General features: G+C 38.1%; 1 protein-coding gene across 1 annotated transcript in view; it reads right to left on the bottom strand.

The window, feature by feature from the left end:
• Nucleotides 1-19996, bottom strand: part of RUNDC3B (RUN domain containing 3B) — a 52371-nt gene extending 32375 nt beyond the window's left edge. Inside the window, exons 1-4 of the mRNA XM_071428936.1 lie at nt 19615-19996; nt 12849-12964; nt 4678-4811; nt 2566-2651 (exon numbers count right to left, since the gene is read on the bottom strand). Coding sequence (XP_071285037.1) covers nt 2566-2651; nt 4678-4811; nt 12849-12964; nt 19615-19718 — 440 coding nt within the window. The 5' untranslated portion in view covers nt 19719-19996. The remainder of the gene's footprint in view (nt 1-2565; nt 2652-4677; nt 4812-12848; nt 12965-19614) is intronic.
• Between the last annotated feature and the right edge of the window lie 3636 nt (nt 19997-23632).

Below are 23632 nucleotides of genomic sequence, written 5' to 3'. Positions count from 1 at the left end.
TGCTGGAAGGTCATCAGAATTCACCTGAGAATTACATGTGGTAGGAGGGAAACCAAGAGGTGCTCAGTACCAGAGCCAAGGTTGAAATGCCACTTAGTAAGAACAGAGATGCACAGTTCACCTTTGCATTCTAGCAGTGGATAAGTGCAGGAAGGTGCCATATTACTGACTACCACCAGACAAATACCAGCAACACTGCCCTACCAAAACTCCATCTGTTTTAAGAATTGCATGAAAGCTTCTGGATAGTTCAGAGAGAGCTCCAGTTGGCTGCATGGTGAACATCCAGAAAATACATGTTTTGAGGCACAGCTCCAGAAAATGAACTGTGTTATAACGCATGCTGTGTCAAGTCCCAGTTTTGCAGCTTTGTAACAGACACCCATTCTTCATCATTTCACTAAACAGAGATGAGTTGTCCAAGATCTCAGATGTTCCCAGCAGAAGGAATAAATCTGTAAGACTTCCTCTCAGAAGACAGAGATTCTAGTCCTGATAGTGAGGCTAGGAAGTACAAACTCAGTGGGCTCTGACTTCAGGAAGGGCACTAGGAGGCTAGGCTGGCTGAGCCAGAGCACTGAGTTAGAGGGACTCCAGTCTGATTCAGCACAGTGACTCTTATTTGTGAACAAACAGCAGTGTCCCAGTACATGCAGATTGCCAGCCATTTCACTGGCACTTGTAAAATCACTGCCAGGTACCAATCTGCACTGAGTTCTTGTAAAATAGTGCCTTGGGAGAAATCACACAAAAAGGACAAGGCACACCTTCAATGGTGAGATGAAAAAGTTAGCCTGGCAGTGCCAGGGTTAAAGACAGCTGCAGCAGGCCAGCCAAACCAACAGTCCCCTTGGAAAACCCACAAACCTTCATTCAGTGATATACACTTGACATCTCACAACACAACAGTCTGCTATAATTTAAGAGGCTGACCAATTAGTTAAAAAAATAATTCTATGCCCATGCTTAATCCAACCTCTCTCCCAAATGTAATATGCACATCCAGCACTAAGAATGTGCTGCTTCATTCAAGTACTAACTCCAGGCAGCTAAACACCACAGTGAAGTTTAAAAAGAGCTATCAGCATGATAGATAATCTTGTATTCTATATACACGCAACACAAGAAATTTATAGTTTATACTAATAATTATTAAATATGCATATAGTAAAATATATGTTTTAAAATGCTAAACAAATGATGCAAAGCATCACCCAAATTTCAGGTCAGTTATTAGGTATCTGAAATCCCACATGGGAAAAGAAAATTTGTCCATTGTTGCTCGAGGCTTTGAAATCCATACAACCAAAACCTGAAAATGTAATTTTTATTTCCATTAGATGTATTTTAAAATATTACTTCAAAAGAAACTTTGCACTTACTATGTTTGGAATGCAAGAGAAGTTGTTTCGAAAAGATATACCACTGAAAGAACATTCAAATATATTAAACATTAACATGTTCAAATAAATGAATTTGAAACTGCTAATCAAATAAGACCATTGCTAGCCACTAACAAGCTACACTTAACTACAAATTTGTGACCCTGCTTTTCCTCATCTCTGCCTCAGAAACCCATGTGACTTTTCAGTTTGAAACAGCATTAGTAAATCTTTTCCAGATTTTCTTTGTTTTATGTGCTTCTTGTAAATGCAAGCAAATCTGGGTAAAATAAGACAACAGGTTTTGAAACTGCAATGAAATGGGATGTTTACCCAGTTGTGTTTCAAAGTCAGCTTAATACTGGCAAACTATATGGAAATCTCTGGACAAATAGTATTAAACAAATAATATGCTAAATGAACAGAAGTCCTTATAGACAAAATTCTTCTTGTTTTAATAGCCCATTCATTATGTGTAAACTTTTAGAGTTCAACACAAAGTACATGTTACAGATCCACTTGTACTCAGATGACTTCATCAAAAATCTCTAAGACATACTTGTTATGAGATAAAATAGCATCTAATAATCACATTATCTAAAACAAATTAAAAACTGCCAGAGTATTCTCTATCACAAAGAATATTCTCATCCCTGAATTTATCATTAGAAGCTAAAATAAAATCTGTTACACATTTTTTTTATTATATCAAGAATCTTAGCTATGCCTGATCACTAATTCTGCTCTCTACAGTTCTCAAGACGTTCCTGGAATTCTCTTCCTTTTTTCTTCAAAAGAAGTTCTATAAAAATTATTTTTCACTGAGTCCTTAGTCTTTCTATCAATTTTGAAAGGAATACTACATCTATCCTTACTACACCAAAATTTCAGCTTTAGTTCCTACTTCAGAGAGGTTTTCTTTGCTTCTGACTTTTCAAGAATTCCAGGCTTATTTCCACATTTTTTAAATCACGAGAAGATTTTCAATTTTCCAGTTTTACCCATGCTAAAAACCAAATCCATACCAACTCTGTATACCTTTCACTAGGTTGCAGGTCTTTCATTAATGACATCCTTTACTATACAAATCAAGTGCACCATTCACTTCCAAACATAAGTCCCTCACTTAAACAATATTTACTAAAATATTACAAAAATAAAATTCAATAAAATTCTTGTAGACCTGGTTGTTTTGAAGTCTCTCAGAGCTGTGGAAATGTATTCAGACAAATGTTTTTCCATAAGTGCTACTCTTATCCATGCTCGACCCTGCAAGACAAAAGAGGTATCAAATATTTAAGCATTACAGAAAGAAACAGTTCCACACTCTGAAAACTAATATCATTGATTGACCTGAATAAATGACTGATAAACAAAACTAACATTAAACAGAAACAGTTGCTAGGATGTATTTCATTACAGCAATAACAAAAATAAAAAATGCATTCTTACAAGGACACAAAGTTTATTGTGAAATAAAGTTATCCAAAATTTTAAGTAGAGGGTGGAGAGTTTTTTCTTTAATTATGTGCTCCAGCCTTTTGAAAAACTCATGTATGTGAGAGGCAGCAGATCAGGACAGAAAGCTTTACATTTTAAAATCAATGGTATTGGAAGCATCCAGCTGTTTCCACAGTAAAGTGGCCATAACTTGTCCTCAAAGTGATTCTCTGTGTTCATTCAAATATTTGAGGGATTTACATTAAAAAATCCGTTGTACAATATTTTTTCCCCTCACTAACAACATGTACATAAAATACAGACATGAAATCACATCCAAGAGGCTTAAGTCTTTCAGAGTCCAAAAGCAAAACTTCACTGGAACAGTTCCATAAACAACAGCAATACCTTTAAAAAATAACCCTTAGGAAAGCATGCTGTGTTTGTAGGTCTGCTGCATAGGATTGTGCCTTACAAGAGGGAGAGACTTCAATGGCTGCCACAGTTATGACTGTGCTTCTGAGAACACCAGGAACATTGCTTGTAAACCATATAAACTTACAAACACTTATTTAAGTAGTAAGATGTCTTTATGCTTAATATATTTGGTGCTTACTGACATCTAGCTGAATATCACTACAGACATTCTACCAGAACCAGCAGTAGATTATAATCCTACTTCAGGGTGACCTAACTGTGGCCTTCTAGGGAGCCTACAAGAAAGATGGAGAGAGACTTTTTACAAGAGCATGCAGTGACAGGACAAGGGAGAGTAGCTTCAAGCTAAAAGAGAGTAGGAAGATGTCTCTGCCCACAGCAGGGGGATTGGAACGAGATAGTGTTCCAGATCCCTTCCAATCCAAACCATTCCAAGATTCTATGAAATGCTAAATAAAATTGCTTTCATAAACACCATCAGCACAGCAAAAAAATTAATATAGAAATTAAATCCCACTGAAATTAGGATATTTACCTGGATAGCTGCCTTCATGTTGCATTTATTAAAACGTGACTGAAACCATGAAACTGATGATGCTGCTTAGCTAAGAACTAAAGCCTATGCACCTCCAGTGAAAGCAGAGCCAACTAGCACAGGAAAACCCTTGCTCACAGCTTCCAGGCTGAGGAGGACATCTATTTGGACCACCAGTTAAACTGATGCACATGATGGGTATTTGTGTCAACATGCTCACCATCTTTTCATATCCAGACATTCCAAATACCCCCTAAAAAACTGAACATCATTCTCCACACTCACTGCTCAAATTAGGTTCTCTGTCTACTGCAATAGAAAGCTTTTATTTATTTATAAGAATATTTCAGAAAATAGCCTTGCATCTTATTATCTACTGAATTTGAATATTCATATCTATCAAAATCTCAGAATTCAGAAAGACCTATAAAATAAATCTTAAGAGCTGATCACACCTATTCCATCAGTGCATAAATTCTACACAAAGTAAAATTACTAGAAGGGAAAAGAAAAAAAATCACCCAATTTCTACAATTTTAATATTTCTTAGGCATGTCCACATAAATTTAATTTCCCTTCAAAAACTAGGTTTTCAAAAACTTATGTGAAGTAAAAAATCTGAGGACAATACTTTTATAATATAACACAATCACTGAATTTAGAGAATTCTTCATACTGAGTAAGGAATCTTAAAGGGAACACATTTTGATTTAAAAGTGGGGCTTTTTAAAAGCAAATATTTAGTAGGCACATTAAAAAAATTCGAACAATATAAAAATGTGTAGAGCAAGGTAAGTACTATGGTTTTTTTACAGGTAGAGAAATGTCACAAAAATTACAGCAATGTAATAAAAGAGTCACTTTAGCCTTTCTCTTGCCTACCTTAGCTCTAGAAGAGCCGACATTCTCCATGTTCTCAATGCTGCAGATGCAGTTGTGGGAGACTTTTCTGCAAGCTACGCGAATGTAGTCCCAGAAACTGCGAGGGCTTTCATAGCCAAACCAGGAGATCTGACCTTCAATCAAAACACAAGACACAGAAAGATTTATGCACCTCCCTCTCCATTTATTGGAGATAAATGGAATTAAGTGCTCCCTGATACGCTGCCTTTACTGAAAGGATTTTATACAAACAATGTATAAATGAATTCCTACTGAAAACTGACCCACAGATGTAAAAGAAGTTGCATTATGCAGTTCATCCTGGTTTGAAAATGATGCACAAAGGGAAATTTAGGGTGGGCTTCGTGTATATATGTGTATTTTCTTGGGCTTTTTCTTGTTATTATGCTAAAAATAATACTCAAGAGTCCTTCACAGAACTCTTCAATCACAACAGAGCACAAACTTGTGACTTAAAAATATGAGGCAAGAAGTATTTATTTATGCTTTTTCTATAGGCAGCATATACATATCACTAATACAGTCAAGTAAAAAAAATTTTGTTGTTAAAATTATATAAATAAAAAATATAAAACACCTCTTTGCTGTGGTAGTGTTATCTTTATTTTAGGAACAGATTGTATTTTTTCAAAAGGTACTTTCATTTGAAGAGAAGCTGATGCATAAACAAAAAAGTTTTGCAATCACAATTTCTTTTGAGCATACACAGAACATTCCTTCAGAAGCAGAGAGAAAATAATTGAGCAGATCATTACCCCTTCTGGAACTACAACCAAAATCCTTCACATTTTTTCCAGTTTGCAATGTATTGCACTTAGAAAATGAAAGGCAAAACTACATAGCCCTTGCAACATCTCCACAAAAATTTCATCAGCAGCACAACAAACAGCTCAACCCCATTTTTCAGAGTGAACAGCACACTGTTCTCACTTTGGACATACCTGCAAACAGGTATGGAACAAGTAAGGTTAATATTGCCCTCTGGTGACTTCCAGCATTGCTATGTGCAAAACCTCATCTCCATATAAAATGCGTTCTTTTTAAGCTGATTTTATCTTATTTCAAGCCTTGAATTGCACTTACGAAGCTTTACTAATGCATGGGAAAGACTTCTTACTCTTTTTCTGTAGAAAGCTCAGATTTCAAGAAAGAATATATTAGAGTGATACTGCAAATCATACATATTGAAAATAAAATTCAAAATATGCACTTTTATCTGACATGACTAGACTTAGCTTCAAGCATAGCCAAAGTAGTGTCAAAGGTCTGTCCCCTATGAGCTGAAGAAATTCAAGTGGCAGGTTCTTCCCCTAGAGGGTGCATGTCACTTGACCTGGTGGTCCATCTGCATCCTTCACCAAAGATACATTTATTAAATTCAAAGTAGGATAAAAGACTTCAAAAAAACCACAAAAAAGGTACAAGAAGGAAGAATTCATATATAATATCCAATATGACAAAGAAAAAATAGAATTCCAAGGTGCCGCAGTTACTGTAGTTTTAGATCTGCTCACTCTGAGGACTAAAATAAAAGAAATTCCACAGGCAAGTGCTTTTACAAACTTACTATTTTTGTTGAAATGCCAAGTTTAGTGGATAGCAACAAAAACTCAACAGCATTTTAACAGCAGAAAAAGCTATAGATATTTTTCATATTCTTCATCAAATCAAAAACATTTCTGCCCTAGGAATTGTACCTACAAAATTAAATGCAGCTATGGTATAAAGATGACTTCACATCATCAGTTGCAGTTCTAAGTAATAAAGGTAATCATATGATACATTAACTTTTGTGGGTTTTTTTCAAACTATCTTAAGAGCAGAATATATTTATCAAAAAACAGTTTCACTCCATTTTTTTGAAGCTCCTAATTCATGGCAATTCCTTTTACAATTGAACACCTGAAAAAGACATGGTCATTTAAAACAAGAAATAACTTTACAACAGAAATCCATACCAGCACTTACTTGGCTTACACTGATCAAGAAAGCCATCTGTACATAATTCAACAGACTCTGACATTACAGTGGGCTCCCATCTCATTCCAGCTGTGTGAGAGGGTGCAATGGGTTTCAGACTTCAGCAGGAACTTTCTTCACTTGAAACTCACAGCCAGCTCAGCCCCTTTTGTGAACCAAGGTCTCCTATATTTCACTATTCTGTTCCTACAACTTTAAACCTTGCCCACATTCTCATAATTAGTATAATCTGAAAAAACCTTTCTCTATCTATACACAGCAAAATGCTGGAAAAGACTGACTGAAAATAGTGAGAATGTATTTTAAGAAATACCAAAAAAGATTCTAAACTACAGATTTACTAAAATTTTAAAAGCTTTCAGCATGTGAAATTTATTTGGCCCTTAAAGCACTCAATGCACACAGCCATGAGAAGTCTCAAGAATGAGAAATTAAATAGCTCCCACTACTCTGCACCTCCAGGCTTTGCTTGCAGTACTGAGTCCAGTTCTGGTCTCTACAATTCAAGGGCAGGATCAGATTGAAGAGGGTCCAAAGGAAGGTCACAAAGATGTTCAAAGGGCTGTTAAACCTGTCCCCTGAGGAAATACTGAAGGCATTAGGTTTTTTCTCTCTAGGGAAGAGAAGGCTTAATGGGGGAACTCATCACAGTTTTCCAGTACTTAAAGAGGGTGAAGGCTCCCTCTTCAGAAGGAGCCACACAGAAGACAAAAAGCAACATATACAAGTTGCACTGGGAGAGGTTGCATACCAAGAAAGAAATTTTTTAACAAAAGTCACTGTGACAATATCCCCAGTGATGTGGTAGAGATTCTATCACTGGACATTTTCAAGATATGATTGGACAGGGTGCCAGATATTCTCATCTAGACTCCCATCCCCAAATGATTGGGCCAGATGATTCTTCAAGGATCCTTCCAACTTGGGCTGTTCTGTGATTTCAAAATCATATCTAAATTTTTAATGATTGTAATAAAATTGAAAGCTAGTTTTAGTATAGAGGTTACATTCTGTCAAAGTACATCATAAGGAAAGAGGAAGTTTCTCAGCAGGTGCACAGGACAATGAGCATGTGGTCTTTGCTGTGAAGTTCATATGTCATCTGAAGATGGAGAAGCTTACAGCTATTCCAACAGAAATGATGTTAGTTTTGTCAGCCAAACAAAATTCTTAGGTAAACATGGAAGCTGTATATGTAATATTAAACATTGTTCAAATAAATTCCATTCCTGTCTACGGAACTGCAAAGCAAATAGAAACAAATTGTGATTTTTTTGTTTGCTTTCACCACATTTTTGCAAACTGCTGCACACCTACTTGTATCAACCCATTTCTGTTTCGACAACTAAATACAAACATCCACAGTTACCACAGATCCTTTTCATGCCAAATAAATTCTTCACAAATAAGATTAAACAGTCTGATCTCTATCCAATTACAGTCCAATTTAATTTACAAGTTCCACAGTTGCAGAGAAGTAATGACTAGGATGTTCCAAGGTACAGACAGGTTTTCTCCAGATTTCCCCATGTTATTTAGTTAGTAGCAATTTTTTATATCCAATAAAAAGTAAGTTTTAGTACAACTTCTTGCTAACAAACTGGTGTGATCTTTGAGGAATTTCTGAGATACCTACCTTTATTTTGAGCCTACGGAATTGATCATTAAATACTTAGAGCAGTTCATAAACTCAGTCCTCCAAGACAATTATAAGTTCATTTACAATTTTTCTCCATACAAGAATGAACTAAATCACAAATTACACAAGAGCTTTCCTGTTTCTTCTTAGTCAAAAAGAATAACTCAGTATGTGTGTATAGATACTAAATCTAATAATAAAAGCTATTCTGCTAACAACATTATTGCACCAAATAAAGGACTATCACAGCTGTATGTTTATTTTGTCTTTTTCATTATAGTAGTGTCTTTAGTTCTTATACCCTTAACCTACCTTTTTCACTGCCATTATATCACCATTACCTTAATTATTTAATCCAGCAGACCTGTTTCTCTCCAAACAAAGAGCATTACAAGCTCCATTTTATTGACTCAAAGAACTCCTGAAATTTAGGAGTTACATAGATTGGATAGATAAAATCAGCTTCCATGGACAATCCTAGCAGAAGCTTTTGACATGTTTATAGTGCCTCCCAAATGTACAGGAAAATAGCACACAAAGTTGTGAACATGTCAAAATAGCACAGTACAGCACAGTATTTTCTGTGTCTTCATGGTAAAGGCAAGTAAGTGTACAGATGACAAGTCTGCTCACAGTAACCATGATATGCAAAAGTCACAAGCAAAATGCACCAGATACATTTACACACAGACACCTGACACTATTTCTAAACACACATACTGGCTAGCAGTTTGGATATCAAACATTTTTGCTGCACAAAGGATATTACTGAAAACATAATAAGGCAGCAAATACATCCAGGAGACTAGTTTTCAGAGATATGTTTGACATTATGGCCATAGAAATCTACAATCTGTTCATGCTTTTCAGTAATAACTCACTTAAAACTAACTTAAAGTGATAAGGCAGAAAATAATACAACCTAGTTATATAGTAAAGACAAAATACACATCATTTTGAAATTACTTCAGGTTTTAAATCAGCTTGGATATATCTGAGATCAAATCCCAAGTACTGTTGTTGAACACCTTTGATGTCCTACCATTTCTGCACTACCTGTATATACTTAGCTGATCTGATAAAAAAGACACTTACAGGAAATATACCTGAAAAATCTGTGGCCAGAAATGAAAACAAGAAACCACACAGATCACTACAAGATACTGCTTCATGCCCACAGTACAGAATGGTCAGGAATGGAAAAAATTGCACACAACTGTATGAGAAAAAAAGGTCTCCTGAAATGATTTACCTTGCTTTAAAGGCTATCAAACACACGTACACGAATTTGTAAAACCCCTTTCAGGACTATAGGTCTTATTTGGACCTTCAAATACATTGTCCCCAGAGTAACACTTAACCTCTGCTGTATTGTGAAACCATGCAAAAGCTTATTCCTAAGAAGAAATAAAAGAGAAATTAGTCACTCATCTTTTCTTCTGTTACTTCTTCTCTCCTCCCTTTTCAAGATTTTCAGCTGCCTTGTCCAGTAATATCACATCTTGCCAGGAGGGATGCTGCACAGTTTACTCCAATGACAAGAAGAACACATGCCTTATAACCTCCTCATTACAATCTTTGGTTGACTCCATGTCCTCAATACCTCCAGCAGTTGTAGGAAGCAGCAGGTACACTGCACATGTAGTGTTACACAGCACAGGGAAACAGCTCTCCCCTTTCTAGAGCCTAAGGCAGTCCCTTAAAAACCAGTTAATACAGCTTGCTCAAACTCTCATGCTTAGGGCAATTCAGATTGTTTTTACTGTCAACAGTGGCCTATTTCTGACTGATACTTATTGGCAGTACATGTAGCTGTAAGGTAGTGTCATAGCTTACTATGTTACCTTTTTTTGGAACTATTTTGGTGCCATATGTGCCAAGTCTTCTGTATCACATAAACAGATACATATATTTAAGCAGCATTTACAGACCTCTGTTGTGTGAGATGGTTTGCTTCTGCCAATCTCATTTTACTACTAAGCAAGTACCCATATGTAAAATATTCTTAAGAATATGAGCAGCTGGGCTAAAAAGTGTATTCATGGGGAAAGTGATCAGTTTTCTGCCTGTTTGACTTCCTGGTCCAGCTCACTACAAGACCCCATGAAGACCACAGCCAAGAAAGGTAAGTGCAAAGTCAAAGTTGGGCAGTAAGGGGGAAAATAAAAATCTGTAGCAAACTGCACTGAGTTTAAGAAATGTTATGGACATTTTCACTACAACTGGACAATGTCATGAGTAATCTCTGACAGCCCTACTTTGAGCAAGAGGTTGGACTGGATGACATTCTAAAAACTTTCCAAAACTTAATTATTCAATGAGTGAATAAAAAAAAAAAAAAAAAAAAAAAAACAACAAATTAACCACTTGTGGTGGTTAAATAAAAACTGCTATTTCATTACCCTTTTGCTACCAGGAGCATCAGATCAGGTACCTACCAAAAATCCATTTTACATGGTCCTTGTGTTTCTACAACGACCATTTTTTCCAGAACTAGGCAGATAAGGCTTCGATAACTACTATTACAGAATTTTTAAATGCAATGGTTTTAGGAAAAGCATAAAATGAACTCTTTTCCCTTTAAAATAACCATCCTTCTTCCTGCCATTTTGGGTTTGGATTTTTTTGTCTGAATCCTAATTAAACATGAAACCAATAAACAGAAATCATCAGTATATTCCATCAAGACTACACTTTGCTCCTTAAAAGTACATTAAATTAAACGTCAGAAGAGTTACCAGTACAAGTTTTCTGATAAAGCAAACTTAAAGTTTTGCAGTTTTTTTACTCTTCCTTCCTCACCCTGTACTGCCACAGGAAGCTAAATATTAAGAACTGCTGTTTGTCATGGCCTTAAAGTAATATACTTAAACTCTCAAATCTGGATCATCCATTTAACTACACTGCCATGAGATTATCCTGCCAACTTTGATACAAATAAGCTATTTATTTTACCACAGACAAACAGATCAAGTATGTTCTGGCAGTTTCAAAACACTTTATACAACTCACTGCAATCACCAGTTTGCATTTAGTCCCTTTCTACTGACACTAAGTATGCCTTGAGAATATATTAGTCAATTCCATCAATAAAATACAATTTCTTTCAAGCCCTGAGTTGTAAAATACATACCCTCTTAAAATTTGAAGTGTCATAGCACATTTCTTATCTCAATTTCTTCTTATTATTTTAAAATCTTTAAAAATTACAAGCAGTCAACTAGCTTATCACCAAAACATTCTCCGTTTGCAACACAATCCACAAGTTCCCACCTTTTTCTGTAATTTTAACTCTGCAAACATAGGAAACTATACTAGCAATTACAAGGGGAAGAGTGAAACAAAATTTAGCTATTTGAATTTCTCTATTTCTTACTTGAAATGATTTTTTACTTGCAAATTCCATTTGTCTACTTGTCAAGGCTTCTTCTCTGTACTGCCTGTCCTGAATAAAAGACTGTGAAGCAAAAGAATGTTGATTAAAAAAAAAAGAATTTACAATTACTTTTGTACAAATACTGCTGAAGCTGGAGGAGGAGGAGAAGGAGAAAAGAGAGCAATTTCCTTGCAGAGTCAAGCTGCTAAGTACCCATAATCACTCCAAAAATCTTTGTCACAATGTGACAAACCCTATGTTTCTACCATACTGTGCACCATTTTTTTCCTCCTCTGACAGAACCACAGCAGGTAGTAATTGTGCTATTCAAATGTCAGCCTACACACAGTATTGTTCACAAAGCTTGGTTATGAATATTAAAAAGTATGAAAACGAGTAGATTGTCATATTACACATCTATATTTAGATGATTATGATGTTCTTCATAATTCTCAAATCATTTCAGAAACTGTACACAGAACTGAGGAAAGAGAAGACTCATCCAAGGTCCTTTTCTAGTGACTGCTACTACTAAAGCACACACTGTTCTCTGAGCAAAGCAGCTTCCTCTAGAACAATTGGAAAATGCAAACAGACATTATCTGGAACTAGAACTTGATACAAGAAGAAAATCAACAACTGACCTTTCTAAAAAGCAATCTCTTTCAGGACATTCCAGCAGAAAAAACAGCTTCACTAAAGGGGTGGGGCAATAGAATGAAAGGACCTAAAAACAGCCTCTGGAAAAGAAGGCAACAAAAGCAAGGAAGGGAGGAAGAAATGGGAGCAGCACCAGATACACTCTGTAGCTCCTATTGAAGCAGATAATATAATTGTCTTTTAGACTCTTACGACACAGCCTTATCATAAAGCAGAAAAGCAGACAGAGCTCAGCACCATGGCAACATTCACTTGCTTAATTACCAGCCCAGAAGGCTTCCAACAAGATCATTGGAAATATGTTTCACAGAAATAGTTCCTTTCACTTTTCCATAGTAATGCAGAAAATCAGGAAGGTAACAGCAATAGGACAGACCCACAACGAAAGCCAATGCTTTCATTCAGCATCAAGGAGTTTGCACAGATGCACATTGGTTTTGTATAAACAAATTCTCATGGCAAAATCATCATCAATAAGGAAGTTAATTAACATACCTTTCAGTCGATGACTTAGAATCTGTTCCAGAATGGCTGCAAAATTATTAAATTCAGGGGAAGTGTCATCAATAGTTTCAAAACAGGAACGGTCAATCAGAGTCTTGACTGAAAACCTACAGCAAAAAATATGGGACAATCATAAATTATATGAATAATTAGTGGTCCTCTAGAGCAGGGCAGTAGTTTGTGTAAACCAAAAGAGCCATGAACCAGAACCCACCTTGATGTATCAAGTTCAGTCACAGCAACAGGAACACACAAAATGTTCAGATATAGCATGTAAGTGCAATTGGCATTGTTGGTCTTAGGCATAGAGCCTTAAAAACAGAAAGAAAACAAAATCCCACCCTTTCCACACAGAAATGAGTTAATTATTTTTCTCTTCTCTAAACTATTTTAATGAAGTTGTAGAAAAACAAGCACTCAAAAGCATCCAACATCAGTGTCTCTTTGTAACCCTAAACACAACACTTTTGCTTGACATTTTGTCAGTACTCCTTTTATTCCCAAAATTCCTGTACAATAATCAGAAATACAAACTTTATCCTAGTATGAGAACACTCTAATTTCATCCTAATGCAAAAATAATCTAGAATATTATAAAACAATGAATTTTTATGCAGTGTTAACTCTGCATTCACTTAGGCTGATTTCCCTGTGAATGGGGGTAATCCTTATTCAGCACTGTATTACTTCATTATTATGCTAGAAAAGCTTTCAATTTCAATGATCCAACACCTAAAATTGGAAAGGCTGAATCAAGTCACTGTAAAATGCAGACAAAATGTAATTAGTCAACTGGTCAGCCTGCTGTGTTTAGTTGTTCCTACATTTATACAAACTTTTATTCTTATTCAGAGGATAGTTCAAACCTCAGCAAATGTGACAAAAATTATTTTTCGTTCGCCTTTGTAATTTTTATCATTATCCATTTTTATTTTCCTTTCTTCACCTTGTTCTTCCAGTTTTCAGTTTCAAGACAAATTTCTCAAACTTCAAGGTATTAAATCTGAAGCATTTACTATGCTTTTTTTGCAATAAAATTATTTGTATTAATAGAGCCATACTGCAGCCTAAGGAGATAGTTTTCACAACATCCAAATGTCAACAGTATCAACTCAGGATGCTCTCACTCTGCCTGCTGCTCCCAGATCCTACACCTGAGCGAGCGCCGACTTAAGAAGTTTTGCCACTTCTACTTTTTATGGTACTCACTATGAACTGTTCTAGATTTTCAGTCTGGAAAGGAGGGGAGAAGTGACTCTTAAATATGGATACATTCACAAAAAATATGCTTCACAACATCTCAACACAAGCACTTCTATGGCACAGCTGCAGAAGCAGCACAGCATTATAGGCATGGGCAAGAATGAAGCTCCTTACACCTGTAGTACTTTGAAATGCTCTGCACTACAGCAGTAACTGCCTCCTTAGTGGAGTCAGCACAGCCTCCTGATGCACAAAACTAATGTGCTCAAACTGAACTGGCACACAGCTCAAGAGTTCCCACTCAATTATGTTTTACTCAGTAAACTTCTGAATAAATACTCCCTATTTTACCTTTCCTGCAGGCTTCTATTGTTGTAGAGTTTTTTGCAGAACAGGAATTAGGAGTGAATTAGGGTGGAGGAGGAAGCTTCTCCTGCAGTGCCAAATTATTACTCAGTTTTGAACTCCTCCATATTTTTAACCAATTTTGAGTAAGTGAGAGACATGCATGCCCACCAGTTAACTGCTATTGACTCTTCTAATGGCAGAACTTATTGCTTCCTCAAAGCTATATCAGAGCTGAGAAATTTTTGATTAAAAAAAAAGCCTTCATTTTGAAAAACAAATGCCTAGAGCAATGCCATGACTAAGCTAATATTAACTGTAACAAGATGAGTCCTCCCACACCATGCAGGTCTGAAAAAGACACAGCGCAGCACAGCACTCACAGATCCATACACAAGATAGACAGTGAGTTACCAGAGTGATGTACTGCCCTGTATACAGGAATATCATCATAAAACCCAGAGACAGGATCATCCATAAACTGCAAAATCAAGTAGAGTACAATATAAAGCTATGTCTACTTTTCCTGTATTCAATGTCATACTTGAAAGTTCACTAATTAATATTGTATGGAGTACCTATTCAGAAATGGAGATATATTCAAGAAGAAACACTTAAGAGCAATTTCACAAACACTTTAAAAATCATAGATAAGCTTTATTTTTTTTTTTTCATTTTAAAGCATTCTGCTACTCAACTGAAGAAAAAATATCTAGTATTTAAAGAAACAAAAATTTTTTATATACCTAGGGTCTGATTATAAAAGACAGTCTAAGAGCTCATCATCAAAATAGTGTTCTTTTTAAGTGCTCATATTACTCCCATAACATCAGAAATGTTAATTTTCATCTGTCTACTCTGCCCTTTCACCAAAACCCTACACCTTTATAGTCAACTTGGGTTAGATTGGCTTTTAGGAGAACTTAAAGGGAATGCAAGTATGTACTTACTTCTACAAACCAGGAAAATAACTTTGCACTACCAAGCAAAATTTGACTCACTAGAAACATTTTTTTTGAGATTTAAAAAAAGCCTTTTAGGCAAATACTGGTGTGTTATCTTTTTTTCTCTAAATACTACAAAGAGGCAAATATATATTTAAGTGCAAATTAAAAGTCATGAGCATGTTTTGCAGATGAGATATTCACATTTCACCATGTTTACCATGTATATTGGAAAAAGGATTAAGGGTATATAGAAGTTATGCCTTTGAAAAAAGGTTACACTGTAAGCACTAAGTAAGCAATTCTCCTCAGTCACTGAAGTTGTTTCCAGTGTATGGGGCCCCAGACCAGAAATTCCATGCTCTTGCACAGTTATGTGGAGCCACATGGAGACTGAAAGTCAAGAAACAAAAGGTCAGGTCTAAAGTACACAAGAGCTATGAAGAAAAAAGGTCCAAATAGGTAGAGCTGTTTCCTTGGCTCCCTGTATTGCTCCCATCTTCACAGAACTTCTAAGGTTGGAAAAGACCTTTATGATCATGGAGTCCAACTGTTAACAGAACCAAGTCCACTGCTAGACCATGTCCCCAGGTGTCACATCCACACTTTTCTGCCACACCGTTCCACGCTTCCAGGAACGGTGATCCTACCACCTCCCTGGGCATTCTGTTCCAATGGCTGACCACCCCTTCCATGAAGAAATTTCTCTGGATACACAATTTAAACCTCCCTCGTGCAACTTGAGGCTTTTTCCTCTCATCCTGTCACTTGCTACCTGGGGAAAGAGCCCAAGCACCACCTCACTCCATGTTTTCTCCACTGGGCTGCCACAGCAGCAGTCTGCTAACACATCAGAGATTAACTTCCAAGGGGACTGTAAGAGCAGATGAGTAATGTAGCTTCTCTTGCTATAACACCTGTTGCTTCGAGACTTTTTTAAAGTATTTTATCCAACACTTCTCATTGTGTTACTGCAACAACTTTTATTCCCCAACTTTTATTATTTTTTTTTTTTAATACAGTAACTGCAATTAGAGATTCCAATATCAGTGTTTCTAAATGATCTTCATGAACTCTGATGTTTTTGGATTATTACACATTTTCTCTGTCACAAATCTACACTTGCTTGAGTCAAAAAGAAGATTTAGAAACAGTAACATTCTCCCAACCTTAAAAAGACCTTATGAACTATGTAAGATGGAGACATTCTTGAATAAAAAAGATTTAAACCAATCTTTTTAGGGTATGTTGTTCCACTACAACTTTGCAAGATGTTGTTCCACGACATCTTTGCAAGATGAACAAGAAGTCTCCCAAGTTTCTTGAATAACTCCAAACCAAAGCCAAACATTTTGAGGATACATCCCACATCTATAGGCTAATTTCCAAAACAGCAGATTTTGTCATGATTATTTAGCTTGCAATTTGGGAAGTGTCATTAAAATACTATTTTAAAGAATTCAAACTATTACTATAGAATAATCCCTAAGATTATGAAACAATATGCCTTATGCTAAACACGGCAATCATGAAACCAGACAGTTCAGCTAAGGGTCAATGTCACTGCACCAGGTCTGATGTGTATTAGCAAAATCCCTGTTTTAAAAGCATATTTCCTAATAGTTGTTCAATTCTGTGTTAACACTCTGTATTTTGCTATGAATGTCACTTCTGAGGCCCGTCTCAGTTGTTCTGTATCTATATGGATCTTTGATCTAGGAATCCTATCGAAGACTAGATTAAAGCAAGTTGAACAATCTATAACTAGTAAAAAACCTCAGTGCCACTTACTGGGACATGAAAGGGATCAAACTTAAGGGAAAACAGGTAAGGGGAGAGAAAAAGCTTAGGACATGCATTACTTGCTCAAAAATGTCCTGAGAATTATTCCAATTTAAATCATGGCTGTGCAGTTACAAAACCACAGCCATGCATTTTCACATGCAATTGGTTTATGGAACTTAAGTATCTATGTCACTTTCCATGGCTACAGTGACACTCAACATTTCAGTGGAAATAAACTGTTCCTTCCAAAACTGTAAATATAAGAAACTGTCCACATCTGCAGGAGGGGTTATCTGCAGATACCATCACTGAAAGAAAATACGAAAACCTTAAAGTCTGGTATAACTATTAAGTAAAAATATGCTAAATTGAAACTTTGACAAAAATAATTCATTAAATTATCAGAGACTGTTAACAGATGGCAACTCAGAAGAGTGTCTTCCTTGTGATCTTTCCCCTTCACTGGGGAACAGTCCATACCATCCAAATTTGATTGAATCAATTGACTGGAGCTATTTTTTACCAGAACAATTTCTTATTTTCATAGAATTCTGATTGGAAAGGGCTATTATTTTACAGTTTTCAATACTAACTTGGTTATTCCTAACAGGCAACACTTTTCTATAATAGAAAGTGTGTAATAACTACAGTAAAGCACAGAGATATTTTAAACACTCTTACACTGGCAAAACAAAAATATAAATAAATGCACATACATCATAATAATGCAAATCCTTCCTCCTCAACATTTTTTCCAAATTTTTATGTGTATTCACAAACTGAGAATTTCAAATTTTGTAAAGAACAGCAAAATTAAGTCAGTTCACTGAAAATAATAAAAATACACCAATCTCAAGCAGTTTCTGCAGTAGCTCTTTGTTTTATATGTGTTTAAGTGAATTCCCTCAGATTTCTAAGCATTTTTAAATATATTACACCATCACTTCAACTTCAGGACAAGGACATCAAATAAACCAAAAAAACCCAATGTAACAGCACAGAGTACAGAAGAGTTCTTCTCAAGCAGGAGGCAGAAAAAAACCCCACGTTCTGCAGAATACAATATATTCCTTTAAAAAGAACTGTTTATATCCTGTACAATTGTGTGATTACTTGATAAAACCAGTGTTTTCCTGAGCACACGGATTGGCAATATCTACATCTCTGTAACAACAGCAAAACTGAAAACTTCTATTTCTATTACTTAAGCTGCTTCTGCAGGTTTGATAAAAAACTTTGTTTGAATTTTTTTTTGTTGTGTATCTTTTTCACAGGTAGGAGCAGAGATAAGCATACAAGCCCAGGAAAAGACAAAATAGTACTGATGCTACTCAAACACAGATACTATGACTGGAAGGAATAACACTTTGTAAAACCTGCTAACAGTATACCATAAGAAGAAAAAAAAAAAAAGATAGAGTGGAAAAAATGAGGTTGTATGGGTTGTTAAAAATCCTCCTGCAGCATTAAGTGATGCTGGTACAAAATTATCTAATAGTTGTCCTGTCACTTTAGTAAGATTTGTGAGAATTAAAATTATGTCATAACGCTGATGAATCTGTTGAAAACCTTTCCCAGATAATATTCAAATTACTTTAATAACGCCAAAATTGAGCAACTGAAACAAACGCCCGAACGGAGCCATTGCTACCAGCATATCCACGTATTTAAAAGTTTGCCATGACGTTACAGGTCACTGCTGCACACCTGGAAATGCTGCATGAATTCCACATGCAGTGACAGCAGTGGAAACGCTTAAATAGAGCGTCACAGAACTGCTATAAAGCTTGCATAAGCTCAGCACTAAGATGCTGTTAAAAAAAAAAAAAAAAAAAGAACGAAAGAAAGAAAGAAATTTGAACACAGTAGCTCTAGTACTGCAGATCTCCTGATCTAGATTTCGTAGATAAAAATATCCCGGAGCGCAGCCTCTCCGGGATGGTCCTGCGGCACCGGCGCGCTCGCAGGAGCGCACGGCCAGCGGCCCGAACCTCTTCCCTTGGATACATCCCATTAACTGCGAACCTCGCCGCACTGCCTCCGAGCCGGACCCGCGGCCGGACCGTCAATTGAAGGGCAGCTACAGCGCAGCCGAGCGCTCATCCTGCCCTGCCTTGCTCCGCACCGCCTTTCGCCCGAGAACGCAAGCATGGTGCCGACAACAAACCCGTCAGTCCCCCGCTTCAGAAGGGGCCATTCCACGCCCCGCAGCAGAGGCGCTGCCCGGTGAGCCCCTGCCCTCCCCGCCGCCCGGACACGCTCCCAGGAGCTGAGTCAGGATGGATGGAGGAGGCTGCTCTACCCCCGCGGGGGCCGGCACCGGCCTCCCTGCCCGGACAGGGCTGCGGCGGGGCCGCCCCCCGCGCTCCTGCCTCCGACCCCTCGGTGCGGAGCGGGGGCGGGACGGGCCCCGCGGGCTGCGGCAGGAGTGAGGGGGCACGGTCCCCTCGGGCGGGGCAGGGCCCCGGCCCGGGGCTCACCTGCACACCGTGATCAAGTTCCGCCTCTCCACCGCGGCGTTGCGGGACGGGACGCTCTTCCTCCGGGCGGAGACGTTGAGCCCCCCTAAGCCGAGGGACGCCATCTCCGCTGGGCAGGGCAGGTGGAGCCGCCGGTGCTGGCGCGGAGCCTTTGTTCCCGGCCTCCCGCTCTCCAGGATGCTGCGCCTGCCGCCGCCGCACGCGGCCGAGAAGGAAGCGGATGAGGAGGCCCCCGTGCTTTCCCCGCTCCTCCTCCCGCCGCCCGGTCCCGGCGCGCCCGCGGCAGCGGCGGGTCGGGCGGGGATGCGCGGGGTCCCCCGGCGGGGGCGGCTCGGCCCCCCCGCTCCCGGCAACCGGGCCGCCACAGCGCCGCAGAGCGCCGGCGCCGCCAGCCAATCAGCGCGCGGGGGGCGCGGCGCCGGCGCCGCCTGGCGGCGCTCCCGGAGGCGGCGGGCTCTCCTCAGGGGAGAGCCGCGCCTGAGGGGGCTCCACCGAGGGAGCCCTGCAGCTCTCCAAGCGTCTGTAAAATTGTGCTCTTCCTTTAATTGTTGTCTCCCTTCTTAGCCCGTTGGCGTCTAGAATGTGAGAACTGCCCTGGTTGTAGCTTTTAGAAATGCTGTCAGTCGTTAATTAGGATCGTAAAACCACAGGGTTGGAAAAAACCTCTGAGATCGTCGAGTCCGACCTTTGAACACCGCCATGTCAACTAGATGCCACTAAGTGCCACATCGGTTCTGAAACTCCTCCAGGACGTGGCTCCATCACCTCGCTGGGCAGTCTGTTGCAGTGCTGGACAATGTTTTATGAAATATATCAGCTTTACAGGCCATGCTTCTGGGAATACGGGAATGAAGTGGGAATACACTTTGCCACCAAACTACAGCTGGCCCAGCTCTGAACTAAGATGCTTGGAAGAGCTCTGGCTTTGCCTTGGCATCAGGATGCAGAATTGTGTGATGTTCATGTCACTGGAAGACAGGAAGACAAAGCATTGCAGAAGAAAGCCCAGCAGTAAACTAATTGTGGTTTGTGGCTGTGAAGGAGTAGATTTGGCTGGTTAGCTGGGGAGGTGTGAAACTATGGATTAATTTGATTTGCTTCCTTTATGGGAGGAAGTTCCCTTTCAGCCTAAGAAAATAATTTTGTTTGATTTACAAACTTTATTTGTTTGCAATGAGGGTGAGTGGTGAAATAAATTTTGGCACAACTCCTCCTTCTACTGAGTTACATACATAATACTCCTAAATGTGTCTGTTAAATTCCAACCTACCCATTCCTATAAATGAAACATAAAAATTCCCGTTTCCTGACATGCAAATCCCCACTGGATTTTGGTTTCTTTGGAGAATATCCCTTGTAGATATGAAGCTATTTCTGACAGTTCTTGTCAAACTAGAACTGTGTCCAGCACAGTTGTGTTACATGAAGGGGAATTTTGTTGACATAAGTTTGAAAAGAGATTACCATATAGATGGCTATTTTTTCAAATGTAGTAGCATATAAACTTTTTTTATCAGAAGATATCTCATAAATTGATTCAAGTATTACCACTTACCAAAAATTCCAATATCATCATATATTACTTGATATGCTGTTTTCTCACCTCTCTCAACATGTAACTGAGTAAATTTGACCTAATCTTTATCTTCATTGAACTTAATATGAAGTGGTAAGTAAACTGTTCTGCCTTCTCTAAAGTAAAGCTTCTTCTTTGCTTTTTTTTTTCCCAAGAATATTACCATTCAAAATCACTATAAGGTGATTTTGTTTCTGCCTCTCTTCCTCTGTGCTCCAGAAACATCATAAAGAAGTAGAGGCATAGGTAAATCTGAAGGATGATATCCTTTCTACATTGGAATCAAGAATAATACTTTTAAAATTAATTTTAGGTGGCTTTACCAATAAAAGATTGAAACAAGCTGTTGTACTTTTTCTTTCAAACTATCAAGGGGAAATGCTGCATGTGTTACTTGTTGCCTCTCAGAAATTAAAAGCCTGTCTTCAGGTTTCTTTCTCTTCTCAGTGCCTTTTATAAGGCCCATTGTTTCTGTAGCTTCTGTTAAGAGATTTGTGCAGATTGAGTAAACTTGCAATTAAATCCAAGCTAAGGTTGAAGTAGATTTAATCTCTTCAGATGAGCAACTTCAGGTGCCAGGTTTGTTGTTCTTGAACTGATGATAAACATACTGGATAATTACTGATATTTAACCAAAAAAGCCAGGAGAACTTTTCTACATAGATCAGAAACAGAAGTATCTTCTCTCTTCACCTTTTCCCCAGAAACTGCAAGTTTTTATTTTAATACTTGAAAGAGATTTAAGATTAAATCAGACTTATCTGCTGGACCAAGCCTTAGGTTTCAATATTAATAAGTTTTAGTCCTCAAGTAAATGGATTTCCTTAAAAATTGTTGCTTTCTTTCAAACATAGTTTATCTTCCACTACTGTCTTATCAAAGAAGAAAATGTAAATTGGTTCTAGAAGACTTCAAAATAATAAAAAAATAATAATTTGAATATCATCAGCAGCTGTGGAAAGCTCAGTAAGTTTATCAGCAAATATACTGTGGTGAGTCTTGAATTTTTAAAGCCCTCAGTAAGAAAAATAGACTAAGGAAAAATCTTACTGCCTTCAATTAGCCAATGTGAGGATAGAGGAAGAGGTTTTCTGAGGAGTGCAGAGCAAATGGACAAGGGGCAATTGCCAAAAGCTGCAACAAAAGACAGATATTGGGAAAAATTCTCGATGCAAAGATGTTTAAGCACTGGGGATGTGCAAGAAGCTGTTAGGGGGCACATCCAGGACAACAGATTCCAGCTGATAAAAGGAACCATACCATGTGGCATTGTGTCTAGTGGAAAAACTCAGGGAGAGAAGGAAGAAGCAGGGACATTTGAGTTACACCATTTGTCTTCCCAAGTAACTGTTCCCTGCTCTCCTGGAAATGGCTAAAGGTTTGCCTGTTGATGGGAAGAAGTAAGTGTATTCCTTCTTTGCTTTGCTTGCATATACTGCTTTGCTTCACTTATTAAAATGTCTTTATCTCAGCCCACAAGTTTTGCTCCTTTTCCAGTACAATTCTGTCTCTCCCATCCCACTGAGCAGAAGTGAATAAGTGGCTGTGTGGGCCTTAGCTGCTGACCAGGATTAGTCCACGTGTTGGCACTGTATTGTCATTTATAGTAGGAAAAAATGATCTCAAGCTATCACATTAGACTCCCTCAGTTAGGAGCAAAACACAACTTGGTGTGAGATGTGATATATTTTACTATTGCACTTTAGGGTAATTTTGAGTATACTGATAGAACAGAACACATCTCATGGATTCCAGTCAGCTGCCTGGCTTTGTATATGAACCATAACTAAACCACAAGACATTTCATCTCAACATAAAGGAAGAACCTTCTCTATGCTGAGGGCAGCAGAGCACTGCCACAGGCTGCCCAGGGAGGTCAAGGAGTGTCCCTCACCAGAGACATTCAAAACTCACCTGGACATGTTCCTGTGTCTCTTGCTCCAGGTGACCCTGTATTGGCAGGGGTCTGGACAAGATGATCTGCAGAGGCCCTTTCCAACCAGAGCAATTCTGTGATTCTGTATATGTAGGAAGCATACACACTTGCTCTTTTTCATGGATTGAAATTGTTTGGGCTTAGTTTTTGCTTTGCTGGGCTTTTTTTTTTTTTTTTTCTTTTTTGTTGGCAGTGTATCTGGGTATCTACATGGGTATCTACAGATATGATTTACCAACACCTTGGTACTGAAACATGATAGGTATAATTTGAAGTTGTAGTTGCACTTTTCCAAATTGCTCTATCCTACGAGAATTCTCAGAATGGGTCAATTTTTCAGGTTATTGTAGATCTTGCACTTTGGCATTATTGCTTATCCTTATATCTTAGAAAATCTGTACAGGAGCCTTTAAAAGGAAGTTTTGAGGGCATGTTAGAACATGGAATTCCACCCACCTTCTTTTTTTGGCATACTGCTGATACTTAGTTCTGTGGAAGGAGTGAAA

This window comes from Agelaius tricolor, unplaced genomic scaffold (genome assembly GCF_023055355.1).
Source record: "Agelaius tricolor isolate 1412-34295 unplaced genomic scaffold, bAgeTri1.0.p SCAF_6, whole genome shotgun sequence".
NCBI classification, from domain to species: Eukaryota; Metazoa; Chordata; class Aves; order Passeriformes; family Icteridae; genus Agelaius; species Agelaius tricolor.
This window is presented reverse-complemented; position numbering and strand designations above follow the sequence as displayed.